The following is a 19154-nucleotide window of genomic DNA, read 5'->3' on the forward strand; positions in this document are numbered from 1 at the left end:
AAAAAAAAAAAAAAAAAAAGAAGAAAGAAAGAAAAAATTCATTTTGGAGGATTGAATCTTATCAGCTGTTGGTTAAAAGGGCCATCCTACATACTCTTCCTTTCCCAGGTAACATCCCACAACAAGGAACGGCGTTCCAAACGGGATGAGAAACTAGATAAGAAATCCCAAGCCATGGAGGAACTGAAAGCAGAGAGAGAAAAGCGGAAGAACAGAACAGGTAAGTGGGAAAAATGTAATGACCACTTTGTGTCTTTGATCATATGATTTGACTTCCTGGTGCCTATTTTTATTTTTCCCTCTTTTTAGCTCTTTATTATATAAAATTCCAAACATATGCCAAGAATAGCACGATAAACCTCCTGAACCCATCATCCAGCCTCAGCAGTCAGCTCATGGCCAGTCTTGTTAAATCTATACTCTCTCTTCCATCAGATTATTTTGTAGTAAATACTAGGATCATTATATTATAATCATAAGTATTTCAATATGTGTCCCTAAAAGATAAGGACTCTTGTTTTAAACTAACTACAATACCATTATTTCACCTAAAAAATAGTAATAATCAATCCCTTAATATTATCAAATATTTAGTGTTCAAATTTCTCTATTTTATAATTTACAAAATAATAATTTGATAATTTGAATCAAGATCTTAAGTCCACACATTGATATGTCCCTTAAGTCACTTAACCTATAGGTTTTCTTCCCCTTCTCTTTTTTCCCCACCTTACAGTTTATTCGCCGAAGAAACTGGTCATTTGTCTTGCAGTTTCTCATAGATGCTGACTGCATTTCATTGGTAGTGTTGAATGTGTTTCTCTAGTCCCTTGAATTTCCTGTAAATTGCTAGTTAGAGCTAAAGAATCGGTCAGAGTTGGGGTTCTATTTTCATTGTTTTTGTTTGGAGAGAAGGCTGATTTTTAGGTGGTGATTGTATTTCCATCAGGAATTACGTAATACTGATTGTCTCTCATTTTGGGATGTTACCAGCTCTATCGGTTAGCTTTAACCACCGTAATGTAAAGTAACAAACTCCCCCCAATTCCTGCTTATGCACCTGTAGTTCAGCTGCAATTCAGCTGCCTGATAGTAGGAATTCAGCTGGGATTGTCTCCAAGCCGCAGGTTGGGGCCAGTTCTGTTCTACCTGTCTCTCTTCCTCCTTGGACCAGTAAACCCCAGGCCCATTCTTATCATGGTGATGGCAGAAGTATAAAAGGGAAAAGCAAAAACACACAATACCTCTTAAGGCCTAGGCTTGGAATTGCCACATGGTCAGCATGGGGCCAGGACGAACTACCAAGTCACACGGCAAGGGCGTGCTATACAGAGGGATGAAAAATTGGAAATAGTAATGTGTTCTATCCTAGTAGCCATTGGTGGTCATTACCTAGATCACTTAATTCATTGGGAGTTGCAAAGTGGTGATATTTTCTAACCTATCATCCTTTCTTCATTTATTATCTAGTTTGCTTCTATGAAGAGAAACTTCTTATCAGCTGTTTAATTATTCCCAGGTACATTTTGAATAGGAAAGGCAGGATAAATACTTGGTTTATTTTCTTTTTATTTACCAGTTTTCAAAAGAATGAAATAGTTCCTTAGCAACTTCCAAAGATGACCAATGAGGTTTACTTATTTTTTTTTTCTGAGACAGAGTCTCACTGTGTTGCCTGGGCTAGAGTGCCGTGGCGTCAGGCCTAGCTCACAGCAACCTCAAACTCCTGGGCTCAAGCGATCCTTCTGCCTCAGCCTCCCGAGTAGCTGGGACTACAGGCATGCGCGACCATGCCCGGCTAATTTTTTCTATATATTTTTAGTTGTCCGATTAATTTCTTTCTATTTTTTAGTAGAGACGGGGTCTTGCTCTTGCTCAGGCTGGTCTCGAACTCCTGAGCTCAAACAATCCACCCACCTCGGCCTCCCAGAGAGCTAGGATTACAGGCGTGAGCCACCGCGCCTGGCCAAGGTTTACTTATTTTTGAATGTAATTGTGAACTCATGGATTTTCACATAGTTTTTGTGTTTTAATCCATTACAGTTTTTATTATTGATACTCAAAGTGTCAACTTGTTGCAGCTGAGTCCTTTTGACACACAACCCCAGTAGTCTTTAATAGCTTCCTTGCTTTCTGGATTTGGAATTAACCATTTCTCTATGGAGCCCTTGTTCCTTTCTCATGAGAAATTGTATTTAGAGACTACAGTCTAGACAAAAGGAGTGCTCATGCTACTGAGTTGACTATTATTTCTAAGCCTTTTCAGTGTACAGAGCTAGGGATTTTTTTTTTAAGGATAAAATTTATCATGAACTTCATACTGATAATTCTGTTTCCAATTCAGAATGTCAGAGTTTTTTGTTTTGTTTTTTATAACAACTTCATTTAGATATAACTCATATGATACTGTTTACTCATTTAAAGTGTGCAAGGCACTAGGTTTTAGTATATTCACAGAGGTGTGCAATAAAACTCAGTAAATTTTAGAATATTTCATTACCCCATGAAAAAGCCCCAAACCTATCATCCCCCAACCCTAGGCAGCCACTAATCTACTTTGTGTCTCTATAGATTTACCTATTCTGGACATTTCCTATAAATGGAATCATACAATATGTGGTCTTTTGTGTCTGTCTTCATTCACTTAGCATAATGTTTGCAACGTTCATCCATGTTGTAGTATGTATCAATATTTCTTCCTTTTTATGTCTGAATAATGTTCCATTGTGTGGATATATGGGTATACACATTTTGTTTATCCGTCGACCTCTTGGTAGACATTTGAGTTGTTTTTACTTTCTGAATAATGCTGCTGTGATGAACATTTGTGCAAAAGTTTTTATATGGACATATGTTTTCATTTCTCTTGGATATATACCTCAAAGTGGAATTGCTGGTTCATGTGGTGACTAACTCTGACCTTTTGAGGAACTTACAAACTGTTTTCCAAAGCAGCTTCACCGTTTTCTAGTCCCCTTAGCAACAAATGAAGGTACTAATTTCTTCACATTCTCACCAATATTTATTTGTTCTTTTTTTTTTTTTTTTTTTTGAGACAGAGTCTCACTGTGTTGCCTGGGCTAGAGTGCCGTGGCGTCATCCTAGCTCACAGCAACCTCAAACTCCTGGGCTCAAGTGATCCTTCTGCCTCAGCCTCCCAAGTAGCTGGGACTACAGGCATGTGCCACCATGCCCGGCTAATTTTTTCTATGTATTTTTAGTTGTCCGATTAATGTTTTTGTTTTTTTTTTTTTTTTTTTTTAGTAGAGACGGGGGTCTCGCTCTTGCTCAGGCTGGTCTCAAACTCCTGAACTCAAACAATCTGCCTGCCTCGGCCTCCCAGAGAGCTAGGATTACAGGCGTGAGCCACCGCGCCCGGCCTTTATTTGTTCTTTTGGTGATAGTTATCCTATTGGGAGTGAAGTGGTATCTCACTGTGATTTCAATTTGCGTTTTTGTATAGATTAGTGATTTTTAGCATTTCTTCATGCATTTATTGGCCATTTATACATCTTCTTTGGAAAAATGTCTATTCAAATTTTTTGCCCAAGGCTGGACACAGTGGCTCACGCCTTTAATCCCAGCACTCTGGGAGGCCAAGGCGGGCGGATTGTTTGAGCTCAGGAGTTCGAGACCAGCCTGAGCAACAGCAAGACCCCATCTCTACTAAAAATAGAAAGAAATTAATCGGACAACTAAAAACATATAGAAAAAATTCGCCGGGCATGGTCGCGCATGCTTGTAGTCCCAGCTACTCAGGAGGCTGAGGCAGAAGGATTGTTTGACCTCAGGATTTTGAGGTTGTTGTGAGCTGGGCTGATGCCACGGCACTCTAGCCCCGGCAAAAGAGTGAGACTCTGTCTCAAAAAAAAAATTTTCTTGCCCATTTCTTAGGTTGTTTGTTTTTTGTTGCTATTGTTGAGTTGATGGAGTTCTTTATATATTCTGGATTTTATTCCCTTATTATATAATGTGATTTACAAGTATTTTCTCATTCCATGGATTGGTTGCCTTTTCACTCTGTTGATAGTGACCTTTGATGCACAAAAATTTTTAATTTTTAGGAAATTCAATTTATTTTTTTTCTTTTGTTGCCCATGCTTTTGGTATCATGTCTAAGAAATTATTGTCAAATCTAGTGTCATGAGCTTTTCCCTGTGATTTCATCTAAGAGTTTTATAGTGTAGCACTTGCATTTAGGTCTTTCATCTATTTTGAGTTAATTTTTGTATGGTGGGTATAAGGTGAAGGTCCAACTTCATTTTTTTGGTGTTTGGATATTCAGTTTTCCCAGCACCATTTGTTGAAGACTATCATTTGCTCATTGAATGGTTTTGGCTTTGTTGTTGAAAATCATGTGACCATATATGCAAGGATTTATTTCTGGGCTATTAACTTCCATGTTTGTCTTTCCAATGACTATTTTATTTTTATTTATTTATTTATTTTTTACCCATAATCAAAACTTTATTGAAAAACTGACACCAAAATAGGAGATCACTGTTATATACCTTACAAAATCAAATGTAATTATTTTGGTAGATTAACTAGAATTACTGAACTTATGATAAGGCTTTCTGTGAGATAACACAAATTCAGGAAGTTGTGTAGATCATTAGTGTTACTTTCTTCTAAATGAACACCCTTCTGTGAGTCTGGCCTTTCCTCCTGTAGGCTGGCACAACACTGTTGAACAACCTACACAAAGAACCACTGTCTGAGCATGGCTGAAAACTGTGGTAATCTTGTAGCAACCTGGACATTTTACATCCATAAAATAAGAGTTTGGACTTTGAACTAGCTGTTTCTTTTTATGTTTCTTCTTCTCCTCTTCCAAGGATGGATGTAGTAAATCTCTAGCCAAAGGCATCTTGATGCTTTCGTAAGTCCAGCTGGTCCAGACCTCTCAGACAACACTCCTGGCGAGCAGCCGCGATCTCCCAATGACGATTTTAGAAAGTCACTTGTTATAGTTCCTTTCTGTGTGGTTATGTCATTAAATGAATACTGTCTCATTTTGCTTTTGATGTTCAGAGATGACTCTTTTTATTTTGTTTTATGATTATGTGATTGTGTGTATGATTATGATCATGTGGTTCCAAAGTCAAATCTACTAAACAAGGTATATTCAAAGAAGTTTAGCTTCTATACCTTTCTATTTCACAGCTTCCCACCTCCTATAATAGCCAATCACTTAAAAATTTTTTTATATCCTTTTTTTTTTTTTGCCAACAAGGTTCTCCTTTCTATATATCCTTTTTTTTAAAAAACATAAGGACACAGATTCACCTCCTGTCTTAGATTAATGGTCGCATGCTGTACACACTTTTCCTCCACCCTGCTTTTTTCACTTAACAGTATATCCTGGAGATCAGATCACTCCTTAGTTTTTTTGTTGTTTTGTTTTGTTTTGTTTTGTTTTTTGGTGCGTTTTGAGATACGGTCTAGTCCTGTTGGCCAGGCTAGATTACAGAGGCATGATCATAGCTCACTGCAAACTTAAACTCCTGAGCTCAAGTGATCCTCCTTCCTCAGCGTCTCAAGTAGCTGGGACTACAGGCACATGCCACAACACATGGCTAATTTTTCTATTTTTTAATAGATACTAATTTTTTTATTTTTAGTAGAGATGGGGTCTCACTCTTGCTCAGGCTGGTCTCAAACTCCTGGGCTCAATCAATCCTCCCACCTCAGCTTCCCAGAGTGCTAGGATTACAGGCATCAACCACCACACCCAGCCATGTCTGGCCCTTTAAAAAACATTTTCTGGGCCGGGCGCGGTGGCTCACGCCTGTAATCCTAGCTCTCTGGGAGGCCGAGGCGGGCGGATTGTTTGAGCTCAGGAGTTCGAGACCAGCCTGAGCAAGAGCGAGACCCCGTCTGTACTTAAAATTAGAAAGAAATTAATTGGACAACTAAAAATATATAGAAAAAATTAGTCGGGCATGGTGGCGCATGCCTGTAGTCCCAGCTACTCGGGAGGCTGAGGCAGAAGGATCGCTTGAGCCCAGGAATTTGAGGTTACTGTGAGCTAGGCTGATGCCACGGCACTCTAGCCCAGGCAACACAGTGAGACTCTGTCTCAAAAAAAAAAAAAACAAACATTTTCTGTGTCATGGTGTAGTGTGTCTCATTCCTTTTTTTATAGCTGCATAGTAATTCATTGAGTGGATGTGCCAGAGGTGATTCAGCCACTTCCCTGTTTGCAGACATTTGGGTTGTTTTCACTCTTCTGCTATTACAAATAGTACTGCAAATTCAAAATAAAGTTTTTTTTTAAACTCTCTACAGTCATCATGAGTTTTTCCCCCTCTTTCCTACCCATCTTCAAGTGTCTCGAGTGCAATAAAAGACAGTTGTCAGGATGGTTGGTGACCCTTTCTGCCCACTTAGTAACAATCTTCCATCCTCCCCTCCCCTTTTTTTTCTGTTGGGGCCTATTGTTTGGCGCCTGAATGATTTTAACTCTCTGGTTTAACTCCTTTCTGTGTATAGCCCAAGTTATCACAATCCAACCTGGAGAAGATAGAGCTATGTATTTGAGTCCTCTTCCATTTCCAGTTCTCTTTTAAGGATGAAAGATGTTTCAGTTTCTTTTTGAGAAAACCTAGGTAAACAGTTATCCTTTCTTTCTAGCTGAGCTCCTCGCCAAAAAACAGCCATTAAAAACCAGTGAAGTCTATTCAGATGATGAAGAGGAGGAAGAGGATGACAAGTCTAGTGAAAAGTCAGACCGCTCATCCCGAACATCTTCATCCGATGAAGAAGAGGAGTAAGCAGTTCTTGTACATTTTGGTGGTTCTTTATGAAGAAGCTTGGTATAGTTTCCAAAATCTCCCTGTTTGGGCCAATAACTTTGGTTAACTTTGGTTTGTTAAACTGAGTTCCCCAGCACCTCCGGCTGCTAGCCTGCACCCTTGGACATTTCACCTGGGCCCGGCTGGTAGGACCTGACTTCATGTCTCTCTCAGATTGGCCTGGAGCTTTCATTTGTTGTCTTACTCTGATTGGTTATCTAGGGTGGCAGCCCTATTCAAGACAGTTCACACTGGTTTAGAAAAGGATTCTAATACAGCTCTTTCCCAGTGTTTCATTTATCTCTCCTCTTAGGTTAATCACATGTACTTTGGTTGAGGTTAAGTTTTGAGAAGTTGGTATTATTTTTCTATTTTGTTCTGTTTTTATGATGAACATTTTTTCCATTGGCCCCCTTCTTCCTCATAGGAAAGAAGAGATCCCTCCAAAATCACAACCAGTTTCCTTACCTGAAGAATTGAATCGGGTTCGATTATCACGGCATAAGTTAGAACGTTGGTGTCATATGCCCTTCTTTGCTAAAACTGTCACAGGATGTTTTGTACGGATTGGCATTGGAAACCACAACAGCAAACCGGTTTATCGGGTTGGTATTTCTTTGCTTGCACGATTAAATATAATAATTCCGTACTGAGGGTAGGAGCTACTCAACAAATTCGTCACTCTTCTGCCACAATTTGACTGGAAAATAGACTCCGACTGAGGTGCCTGTAGAGCAGTGACAATCTGAGGTAACTAGGGATCATTCATGACCTAATGCCAGGAAGAATACTTGGAGTCCAACCTTCTGGTGGGTTTTCATTTTAGTAATTTTCTCTATCTACTTTCAGTATAAAAGGGAGAAGGGAGACATTTATGAAGTATTTATTGGGAGTTACATAATGTGGAGGATTTGTTCATTTGAAAAATAAACGAATGACAAATTTTCATGTTGTATACCAAGTGACTTCTAGACCAGAGAATTGTATTGAGGTTAGAAAAAATAAAAAACACAACTCCAACCTAATAGAGATGGTTATATTGGTTCCAGCACTGCTTCTGTGGTCTGGGTAGCAGGAACATAGCCATTTGATTTTTTTTGTTGGTTTTGTTTTATTTTGTTTTTGTTTTGTTTTGAGCTTTTCTGGTTTTAACATGTGTGTTTATATCTTTGTATGAGGACCTGCAGCCATGCCATATCCTGAAAAGCTTGGCAACAGAAACTGACCTCTGTGGTCCTCATATTTGGTTGATAAAAATCAACCTCTGAAATCCCAAGTACATCCCCTAGTGTGGTAGAATTAGTGGGAGGAAAAACTTCTAATGGGCCCCACCAGGCTGACTCTTCCCCTGGCACTCGCTTACCCTGGGCACAAGGCTGTCTGTGCTTGGCCATCTGAAGTCTAAGCCTAGAAAGGTGCTCAGAAACCTGGCCGCTGTGGGCTGCAGTCGGCACAGAGTCACTTATCTGCGTTCAGGTAGATAGAGGCAAAGGAAGAGTGGTGTGGAAAGCTCTGAATGAGTCTGTTTTTGATTCGTGTCTCTGTCCTTTCACTTAGGTTGCTGAGATTACGGGTGTTGTGGAAACCGCCAAAGTTTACCAGCTAGGTGGCACCAGAACAAACAAAGGGCTACAACTACGGTAAGATACTTTTCTGTGTCAGCTTCTGCTCCCACTTCAAACAGACACCGCCTGTGATGTTTCTCGTTACAGTGAACACTATTTATGCCATCCCAACAAAGCACTTGGAGAGAAACTTATATTCTATCTTTGCCTATAGGGAAAGTAGGATATCTCTCCTATGGAGGAACTAGGGATCTGAAGTGGTAGGACAAATAGAAGGGAGGTGTCAGGTTGTGAGAGCAGCCAGGAGGCTCCTGGTCCTGGCTCCATCATGCAGCTCACTCACCTCATCTTTGACAAGTCTGATGACCTTTCAGAACTTAGTTCCTCTTCAGTAAAATGAAAGTGTCGTTCACTCAACAGATATTTACTGAAGGTACTATGAGCTAGGCATTGTTCTAGGCATCAGGATAAATGAGAGAACAAAACAGACATACACAAATCCTTGCCCTCTTGGAGCTTGAGAATTCTAAAGACCCCCATATAGGGAGGAATAGAAGTAGTTTTGCCAGGATCACACATCAAATAGCAGGTAGTAGACACAGGTCTCCCCTGGCCTAATTTGGTTTCCATGGTCTCTCCCTTCCCCTCTCCCATTCCTACCCCATCATCTCCCTTGGTCTATCAAAAAAAAGGGCTATCTAGGGGTAGGGAGTGGCCCTAACAAGCAGAGTCCCCAGGAGCATGGCACTGAGCCACTTAACTTTGCCAACACAGTGGTCAGTAGAAAGGCAGTGTTCTTCGTCTCTAGGGAATAGAGTTTGCTTATCATTTAGACAACAATATCCTTAAATTTTTTTTTTAAGAGATGGGATCCCCCTGTGTGGCCCACGCTGGGGTGCAGTGGCTGTTCACAGGTGCGATTATAGCTTACTACAGCCTCAAACTCCTGGGCTCAGTGATCCTCCTGCCTCAGCCTCCTGAGTAGCTGGGGCTGTGGCACACACCACTGCTCCAGGCTCTATGGCATATTCTTGATGCTGATTGACTATCAAGGCTTTTATTGTACATTGACTTTTGAAGCACTAAGCAAGTTCATTTGGTTTCCAGTGCTAGCTTTGTGCTTTTTAACCCTGGCTGCCCACTAAAACAACCTGGGAGTTTTTTTCGTTTTGTTTTGTTTTGTTTTTTAACTTTTATTCCTGGTTCTTACTCCCAGAGATTCTGATTGAGTTGTTCTAAGGTGGTGCCTTGGCATTGGAATTTGTATGAGTCTTCCTAGATGACTCTAAAGAAAGGGTAGCCAGGATTGGGAACCACAGAGACAGTAGAGATAGGTAGTACACTGTCTGGTAGGGTTGCTTTGCTGGTCCTATAGTCAACATGCACATTCTTTTTTTCTTTCTTTTTTTTTGTAGCAAAATGCTGTTTATTTGAGCATCTGGGTGCAGATGGGTGGAGGCTAAAAAGGGCACCCACACAAACATTCACATTCTTAGAAGTGCTCTCTCTGTTTCACTTAGGCATGGCAATGATCAGCGCGTGTTCCGCCTAGAGTTTGTCTCAAACCAAGAATTCACTGAAAGTGAATTTATGAAGTGGAAAGAAGCAGTAAGTGGCTAGACTACCTAGCAGTTGTTCGTGAACACTGAGAGCATCTCTTTCCAAAATCCCTTACTAATAACCTTTTATCATGTTTTGGTCCAGATGTTCTCTGCTGGCATGCAGTTGCCTACCCTAGATGAAATCAATAAAAAGGAATTATCTATTAAAGAAGCTCTTAATTATAAATTCAATGATCAGGACATTGAAGAGGTAAGAAACCTGATACTTCAGAGCCTGGAGGCTCATTAAGAACCAGTGTTTATAAGATCATCTTTTGGGAATCAAAAAAAGAAAAAAAAAAGAACCAGTGTTTAGAGAAGATCGTGATTTTCTTTTCTTTCCCTGTATCTTGACATTTTTAGCTATGCATAAAGAGGAGGGAATACTAATATTGCTGCCTTATTATGTTTAGTTCATCAAGCTTTTCTCTGTACATTCTCACCTATAGAAGAGACTACGTAGATTAAAGTGTATTCAGGATTCAGATGAGACTACGTAGACTAAAATGTACTCAGGGTTCAGGGATCTGTATTCTGCTAGGCTTGGTCCTTCAAGAGTTTTCTTTTCTCCAAAACGTTTTGGTAAAATTCTTTGATCTCTGTTCTCTTGGACAGTGGGTAGCCTTACAGTACTACCAGGCCCTTGGGCTGCTGCTGTTTATTGGTGCATGTTCCTTCAGACTGTCCCAGAAGAATCTCCGTGACCCTGGAAGCAGCATAGTATCCCTTGGAATGAACTCGCTCTCTCTCTCTCTGGGACATGACACTGCTCCAGGAAGAGCAGCCCCCTTTTAACTAGCTGCTTGCCTCCAAAATGGGCTCACTTAGCCTGTCTACAAAAATAGTTTAGGAATACCTCACTGCTGGTATCTCCTCTCTGGTACAGATTGTAAAAGAGAAAGAAAGGTTCAGAAAAGCTCCACCCAACTATGCTATGAAGAAGACCCAGCTGCTTAAGGAAAAGGTAAGGACTTGCATTCGAGCCCCCTTCCCCATCCTGTGAGGAGACGTGGAGATCAAACTTGTTCATCTTCTGCCGAGTTAGTGGTGGCAGTATTGGGACAAAAGATTCTGGGCTCGATTATAAGCAACACAGTATGCTCTTGGCACCTGGGCAGCATTCCTTAGCCATTTTCCTTTCTATAAATTGAAACTGATCTTATTTGTTGTGTTCTCCTTACTTTCTAGTCACTTCAGTTTCATGTGTAATAAAATAGACCTCAGGGTAAAATTCAGCACTGAGTCTGAACAGACAAACGACATTGTCAAGCCCAGCTGCAGCTGGTGGTTTTTCATTCTTCACACCAGGGTGGGGTGAGCCTTGTTAGGATGGTTTAGCCATATGGGGCCTGGGTTTTAAGGTAAATGTTACATATCACTGCCACCAGGGGCCCAGAGCCAGGTAGCTATATGGGAAGGTGTTACTACTATACTGTGTACTACTATAACAAAAATTATATCTTGGCCAGGCACGGTGGCCCACACCTATAATCCTAGCACTCTGGGAGGCCATGGCAGGAGGATTGCTTGTGCTCAGGAGTTTGAGACCAGCCTGAGCAAGAGTTGAGACCCTGTCTCTATTTAAAAAAAAAAAAATAAAACAAAAGAAAAATTTAAAGAAAAGAAAAAAATAAACAAACAAAAAAATTGTATCTTGTATTTGCAAGGTACTTCTTCAGTATTCTTTCACATCTCCTGTCATTTGTTCGTCACATAAGATGTCTTACCTGTGCTGGAAGTAAGGGGACACTTGATATAGAGCCAGCTGTAGCCAAGAATTCACACATCTCTCTGTGCACAGGCCATGGCTGAGGACCTGGGGGATCAGGACAAGGCCAAACAAATCCAAGACCAGTTGAACGAGCTGGAGGAGAGGGCAGAGGCCCTGGACCGCCAGCGGACCAAGAACATATCTGCTATCAGGTGTGTTACTGAGCACGTTTTAGTTCCCCTATCCTTGGCCCACAGACCTTGCCAGAATTATCAGGCAAGCCCGTGGCCTGCACACACAGTGCTGCACTGATGCACAGAGCTCTGGGGTCAGGGCTTAATGGCTCCCTCCCTCCTCTCACCCCACAGTTACATCAACCAGCGGAACCGGGAGTGGAACATTGTGGAGTCTGAGAAGGCCCTGGTGGTAAGTAAGACAACTTTATCTGAAGCACTGAAAAAAAATTAATAAGATGATATGAAATTTTTTCTACATCTTGTTCAAGTTTTTTTTTTTTGAGACAGAGTCTCACTGTGTTGCCCTGGCTAGAGTGCCGTGGCGTCATTCTAGCTCACAGCAACCTCAAACTCCTGGGCTCAAGCAATCCTTCTGCCTCAGCCTCCCGAGTAGCTGGGACTACAGGCATGCGCCACCATGCCCAGCTAATTTTTTCTATGTATTTTTAGTTGTCCAGATAATTTATTTCTATTTTTTTTAGTAGAGACGGGGTCTCACTCTTGCTCAGGCTGGTTTCAAACTCCTGAGCTCAAACAATCCGCCCGCCTCAGCCTCCCAGAGAGCTAGGATTACAGGCGTGAGCCACCGCGCCCGGCCTCAAGTTTATTTTTTAAATTAGTGAAATAACGTATACTTAGCATACACATGCTCTCTCTGTGTGCCCACGTATACCCATGTAATTTACTAGATCATAATGAAAAACAGAGTCTTCTGCCCTGCCTTACCCCTCCCCACCCCTAGATTCTACTCCACAGGTGTTCATTTTTAGCAATTTCTATTTTTTGGTTGTTGCCCTCATAACTACTCTGGTGCTCTTGAAGAGAAAAAGATAATAGACAGCTTTTTATTTTTTTCAATCCTTTGCAAAGACTCTTATTTACATGTGAGCTTATGATGAATGAGAGGAGGGGAATGGAGATGCAGTCCTGCAGTGCATGCTGTCTGTTTCAGGCTGAAAGTCACAACATGAAAAACCAACAGATGGATCCCTTTACCAGGCGGCAGTGCAAACCTACCATCGTTTCTAACGTGAGTGCCTAAAGAGGACGTCTTTAGTCAGGACCTAGATTCTAGGACATAAAATGAATTCCATTAGGAAATTAACAAAGAAGTTAAAAATAATGTTTTCTTAGCTGGGATTTGCTTGCCTGAAGCTCTTGGGTCTGGATACCTCCTTTTTTATCTTGCTATAGGGCATATAGGTAGTGAAGACCTGGCATGAATTTATAAAAACCTAGGGACTGACCCCCCCAACAGGGTGGGCTTACAGTGCCGCAGACATTAGGAATGTGTCCCTTAGCTAGGGCCTGGCTGGGCTGGGCTGGGCTTTAAAGGTTTTAATTGCCCTTTTTTTGCTTCCTTGAGGAAAACCCCACTGAGCTGCTGATGGGTTTGCTATGGTGCCTGTGATGTTAGTGTGGTAGGTGGGAAAGAATCTAGCAGTAGGACTCCTGAGTGTTGAACGATCTCTAAAATAACTTACTTTCTCTCTCAGTCCAGGGACCCAGCTGTTCAAGCTGCTATCTTGGCCCAGCTGAATGCAAAATACGGTTCCGGAGTATTACCAGATGCTCCAAAGGAAATGAGCAAGGCAAGTGCAGTACCACCCTGTGGCCTGCCCAGCTGGAATGCTGGCCAGGACGTCAAGCAAGCACCTTGTCTGGTTGGGGCTTGATTTACCTGGGGGAACGTGAACTCCCACTTGCAGTTCTTTCTCCATCCCAATTGTATACAAATATAATCAGAAGCTACTAAATTTTTGTCAGACAACTAAATCCTAAACCCAACACCGCTGCTTACCTAGGGCCTTGACTGTGTGTTTAGGCAACTGACTTCTAGCGCTCGGTGCCACATTTTCTCATATGTAAAATGGCGATAATGCTGTTTACCCTGCCTACATCACAGGATGATCAGGAGGAGCAGTTGACATGTAAGGATCAGATGTTATAAAGTGAAAGTTCTTTGAAAATGAAAATGGTAAATTTAGAAGCAGTTTTCTGCCTAAGTTAGGACTTTTCCTGTGTAGCCTAAACTGTCCCAGGAATTCCTGAAATCTTGGATCAAAAGGTGGCCTGTTGTCTTAAGCCCACCCTTTCTACCCTCATCCCCCAGACATGAGCCTGCCCTCTCCGCTTTGCTTTTAGCCTTCAGAAGAGAACGCTCTTTGTCTATGGCCTCGCCTGTCCTCCCTCTGAGAGAAGGAATCAGAAAAGGACCTTAATAGGAAAATCTAATGAACTTGAGCAAGAGCTTTTACCATTAGTGGCTGCTGCTTCTCAAAATCCACTTGCATTTATGCTCTTGTAATTAGTTTTCCTCTTCACATTGCAGGGTCAGGGCAAGGATAAAGATTTGAATTCTAAATCAGCCAGTGACCTCTCAGAAGACCTGTTCAAAGTGCATGATTTCGATGTGAAGATTGATTTACAAGTTCCCAGCTCAGGTAAGTGAAGGTGGGGGAGTGGTGAGGGCCAAGGACCAGATAGATCCTTGGCTGTCTCAGGCAGCAAGGAGGCCTGATTTTAGGGAAGAAATGAGGGTGTCTGCTCATCAGAATGTATAGAGGCCAGCGTAAAACGGGCTGCAGGTATGTTCTGCGCAAGGACAGAACTGCAGTCAGAAAGGCTCCCTGAAGGAGTGAAGCACAACACTAAAAGGACTTTGTAGGTTCTTCAGGTGCCAATTTGCTCTTCTTTCCCACAGAATCCAAGGCTTTGGCCATCACCTCCAAGGCTCCGCCAGCCAAGGATGGGGCTCCAAGGAGATCTCTGAACTTGGAAGACTATAAGAAACGACGGGGGCTTATTTGAGTGCACCCAGCCTGCTGCTTCTGACCCTGCATGCCCCATCACAGTGTCCCACCTTTCCTCTTTTCCTTTGATTTGCCCTTTTTGGGCTGGAGCAGCAGTAGAACTGGGAAGAGACTCTAAACTGCCAGTCATCTGTAATATAAACCATTTGCTGTATAGACCTCCCTTGTCTACACACCATCTCCCACCAGCCCTTTGGGCCCCACCCAGTGTGGATCTGGGTTCTCTTGGGCTTTCTTCATGTCTTTAGATTTGTGTTTGCCTTTCGTTTTTTTTTAACCAGCACAGTTCATTGGCCACTCTGCACACATTCAGTATTACCATGGAGCTGGGATTCTTGCTGGAGCCCCTGGTGGCGATAGCAGCAGCACTGGGCAGTCCCCTCTGCAGACTGCCTTGGACCCAACCATTGAACATTGGCACCTGACCCTTGTGGAGGGAGCAGGGATTGGGCACCTGCAGTCCTCCTTCCTCACTCCTCATCTTTCTCTTCTTCCTGTCTCTGTGGGAGAGGGGCTTTCAAAAACCAATTTAGTTTCCAAAAAGTGTACATTTGTGGGGAGGGTGGGGCTCTAATTTGAGAGAGAGAGAGAGAAAGAGAGAGAGTGTGTATGTATGTGTATGTAAGTGTGTGGATTTTTTTATCATTTTTTAAAAATGCAGTACTCTTTGTATCAGTCTGTCATGGGTCTATAGCTGTTTCAGATTTTTTTCAGCTGTACTTGAGCATCTGAAACTGCAAGAAAGAAACTCATTAAATGTGATTCTTCTTACTAAACAGGCCTGACTGCTGTAGCTGTGTAACTTCCCCTCCCTCCCTCCTCTTCCCCATCACTTCCCATCTTGGAGAAAATTCCTCAGTTTAGCCCCCTGCCCTGCAGGCTGTGTCCTGGAAGGTGGGAGGGAAGCTTAGGGCCAGGTACCAGGGAGGGCAGTGAGGGCGTCTTGCTTACCCCCTGGCTACAGCCCACAGCTTCTTGGCCCAACATAGGATATGTGTTTTTCTCACCCAGTGTACCTGTCTCTTCCTAGTGATTCTGTTTTGCTGTTTTGGCAAGAATAATATTTTGTTTTTAAGGAAATTATTCATCATGAATGTGGAGAGCAAACACAAAAAGATATAGGTTGCAAATGTACAAGCATGTGCAGTTTCGTGTGTATGTATACGTATATATATGGCAAGCATATATATTGTGCAGCTAGGGCGAAGCCAGCAAAGGGGTGTGTATGTCTTTATGAAATGTTTGAAAAGAGATAAGCTGACTGCTTGATAATCATTCTCAGGTGTAAAGCTCCAAGTGTAAATAAGAGTGGCATTTAACAAATCTTTTCAGAACAAAGTACAGCTGACTATATATACCAAGAACTAAGCTAAAGAAACAGCTGAGAGCTGCCAGTTTCCACAAGAGGGAGAGGAATCTACAAGCTCGGCTTTGTACTTCTTCACCCTGCTTTTGTATAAGGAAGGGGGATGATGGGAAATCATGGAGTTAAGTTGTATTTAAACATAAAAATGAACTTGGTAACTCTTCTGGGTTTAGTAGAGCCTCAGTGTTGCTTTAACTTAGTTTACATTTTTTTATTTTTTAAAAAAGCAGCAATGGATGGTTTTAAAGTATCATGACTGTGTAAAATTGATGAATACGACTGTAACACAGCTGTGTGGTAGCTGTGACACAGTTCCGTTGGGCAAAGGAGTGGTGATGGACTCATTAAAATCATATATACTTGAATAGTCCATTGACCAGAACTCTTTATAGACTATCGTGTAAATGTGGAATCACAGACTGTTAAACATTGCCTGGACTCCGGCAGAGTCCTGGAGCTGCTGGGACCTCTCCTATCATGACGACCTTGGACTTTTTTCTTTCTGGTTTTAAAAGACATAAAATTATAGAATCCAGATAATTTGCTGGAGTCATTCTGATCCACCATGTAGATCTGTATTTAGTATCGTTTGGATTTGGAGAAGTGTCAATTACATTATGGCTGTGTAATAAAATTTTTATTGAAACTGCATCACACTGTAGCCACTTTGCCACTACATCTCCACATGCAGCGCTGAAACCATTCTGAGATGCCAAAGCACAGAGCAGGGAGAAAAGCCAACCAAAGAAGACTGGAAGTTAACTCACCACCTGAGTGACCCCACTTGGTGACTGAGATCAAGACTAAGGACTTGTCTGCAGTCTCAGCTGAGGCAGGGCCTGTGAACCGAGATCTTGGCCAGGTGTAAGACATTGGCTTTGTCCCACCAGCTAGGGGTTTTTGGTGGTTCACAGTATTTCTCATGCTGGGGAATTGCTTCAGTGGGCCCCTCCTTCCCCCCAGTGTTGTTTCAGTGTTGAAGGGCACGGCACCCAATATTGTTTTGTATATTTTTCAGTTCATCTCAAGAAGCAAAAAGCCAGTGTCCGTCCATATGCCTAGTTCATCATGTATATAGGTCTGTCTCGCTTCTGACAAGTTCAGGGAAAGTGTACTGCCCATCAAAAAGAATGTTTTTGTTTCTGTGAAGTCCTGACTTGTCAATCAAAACTGTACAGAGATTTGTAAATAAACTTTATGCCATTTTGACAAGGGATCAGATTTAGTCCAAGGATTGCATCCTGAGAGGCAACTCTCAAAGCCATGTTTTGAAAGTCCAAAAGGACCTCTCACTCTTTTTCCTTCTTTCTCCTTCTCTTCCCTCTATATCCCCCAAAGTGAAAGTGGCTGCTGTTTTTTTGGGGGGGGTGGAGGCGGGGTTCAGACAGTCTCACTCTGTTGCCCAGGCTAGAGTGCCATGGTGTCAGTTGAGCTTACAGCAACCTCAAATTCCTGGGCTCAAGCGATCCTCCTGCCTCAGCCTCCCGAGTAGCTGGGACTACAGGCATGTGCCACCACGCACAGCTAATTTTTTCTATTTTTAGTAGAGTGGGGTTTCCCTCTTGCTCAGGCTGGTCTCAAACTCCTGACCTCAAGCGATCCTCCCACCTCCACCTCACAGAGTGCTAGGATTACAGGCGTGAGCCACCACACCGGCCCAAAAGTGGCAGTTGGTAACTCCAGCAGCCTGGTTTCCCAGAAGCCTCTCTGGTAGAGTAGTTGCCTAGACCAGGGCGACCTCCAATTGTCCTGGTTTACTTCATATCTTAGTAACAGACTAACAAGCCTTAACAGAGACAGGTCCTAATACACTGCCTAACCCTGGTCCTTCCAACCGTCATTGGCCTAGGCACAGTTCCTTTGCTTTCCTGTGTCCTACCTATCATGAATGAAGGGGCAGCCCCAGGGGCTGTGAGTGGGGCTATGGAGGAAACTGATGACCTTTCTTCAGGCCCCGAAGCTGGGGAGATCTGTAAGGGCTCCCTGTGCCCAAGGCTGTGTCTCAAAACTCTTTCTGACCATATTTTTTTCTTTCTTTCTTTCTTTCTTTTTTTTTTTTGAGACAGGGAACTTAACTCTGTCACCCAGCAGGAACACAGTGGCATCATCATGGCTCGCTGCAGCCATGAACTCCTGGGCTCAGGCAATCCTCCTGCCTCTGCCTCCCAAAGTACAAGGATTATAGGCCTGAGCCACCACGCCCAGTCTCTGACCATATTTTAGCTAGGAAGCAAGAAGATCCTGGAGAAGGTGGTAGGAGCCAGGTCCAAGACTACCTGTGGTGGTGAAGAGGTGAGTGCCCAGCTTACCCCACAAGTGTGTGATGAGGTTTTCTCCAGCTCCCTATCATTCCCACTACCTGACAGTTGAGAGCAGTGGGCCCTAGAGAGCAGGGATTCTTGGGCAGATGACAACAAAGCTTGCTTATCTCTCAGGATCCAGGTGCTGTGGGGCAGCCACTTGCTACGTGTCTCTGGGAAGCAAACTAGCTGATCACCTGGGTCACAAGTGGAGGGAAGAGGGGTGCTGGGTTGGTTAACTTTTATTTCCCTGCCCAGGTTCCTCCAAGAGGGGAGACTGTTCCTTGGGTTACTATGAGTGGCTGCGTTCCAGCAGCTCTAGGAAGCTACTGACCCCAGCTCAGATTTTTTTCCAGATATCCTGGACCAGAGGGGGCTGCTGAGCTCCTTTGGAGGGTATGTATGCGTTGTGGGGCTGGGGAGGTAGAGGGCTAGAGGGAATGCAGCGCAAAGGGAGAGGCAGCCTACCTTCTCTATGAGCTTCCACAGGCCAGCCCCAGTGCTCGCCCTAAGCAGAACCTGGAAATGGAGTTTCTTGGCCCAGTAGGGGCTTAGCCACTGGAGCATAGGCAACTGTAGGGCTTCCAGACCTGCTCCAGACCTGCTGCAGGCCTGAGAGAGAACCACAAGGCAACCCGGGGTGGATGCAGGGTTCATATCCCAGCTCCACCACATACTGCCTAAGGCTGTGCTCGTAACTTCCTGTGAGCCACAAGTTCACCCTCTTTGAAAAAAATAACCTGTCAGGATCATGTTCAATATTAA

The 19154-nt window shown here is 42.9% G+C and overlaps 2 protein-coding genes across 2 annotated transcripts in view; one reads left to right on the forward strand and one right to left on the reverse strand.

Annotated features, from left to right (window-relative positions):
* The window catches only part of RTF1 (Rtf1, Paf1/RNA polymerase II complex component, homolog (S. cerevisiae)), a 79542-nt gene extending 62802 nt beyond the window's left edge, over window positions 1-16740 (forward strand). Inside the window, exons 6-18 of the mRNA XM_012649376.1 lie at window positions 109-220; window positions 6637-6772; window positions 7225-7402; window positions 8355-8437; window positions 9883-9970; window positions 10067-10174; window positions 10850-10927; window positions 11765-11886; window positions 12043-12100; window positions 12863-12940; window positions 13407-13502; window positions 14243-14354; window positions 14615-16740. Of these exons, the coding sequence (XP_012504830.1) occupies window positions 109-220; window positions 6637-6772; window positions 7225-7402; window positions 8355-8437; window positions 9883-9970; window positions 10067-10174; window positions 10850-10927; window positions 11765-11886; window positions 12043-12100; window positions 12863-12940; window positions 13407-13502; window positions 14243-14354; window positions 14615-14721 (1356 nt within the window). The 3' untranslated portion in view covers window positions 14722-16740. The remainder of the gene's footprint in view (window positions 1-108; window positions 221-6636; window positions 6773-7224; window positions 7403-8354; window positions 8438-9882; window positions 9971-10066; window positions 10175-10849; window positions 10928-11764; window positions 11887-12042; window positions 12101-12862; window positions 12941-13406; window positions 13503-14242; window positions 14355-14614) is intronic.
* On the reverse strand, window positions 4446-4870 carry LOC105814419 (40S ribosomal protein S27-like). The gene has a single exon (XM_012649375.1). It carries the CDS (start codon window positions 4868-4870, stop codon window positions 4622-4624), a length of 249 nt encoding a protein of 82 aa, XP_012504829.1. The 3' UTR covers window positions 4446-4621.
* Window positions 16741-19154: the final 2414 nt, after the last annotated feature.

The sequence above is a fragment of the Propithecus coquereli genome, unplaced genomic scaffold (assembly GCF_000956105.1).
Source record: "Propithecus coquereli isolate 6110/MARCELLA unplaced genomic scaffold, Pcoq_1.0 Scaffold3, whole genome shotgun sequence".
Taxonomy (NCBI): domain Eukaryota; kingdom Metazoa; phylum Chordata; class Mammalia; order Primates; family Indriidae; genus Propithecus; species Propithecus coquereli.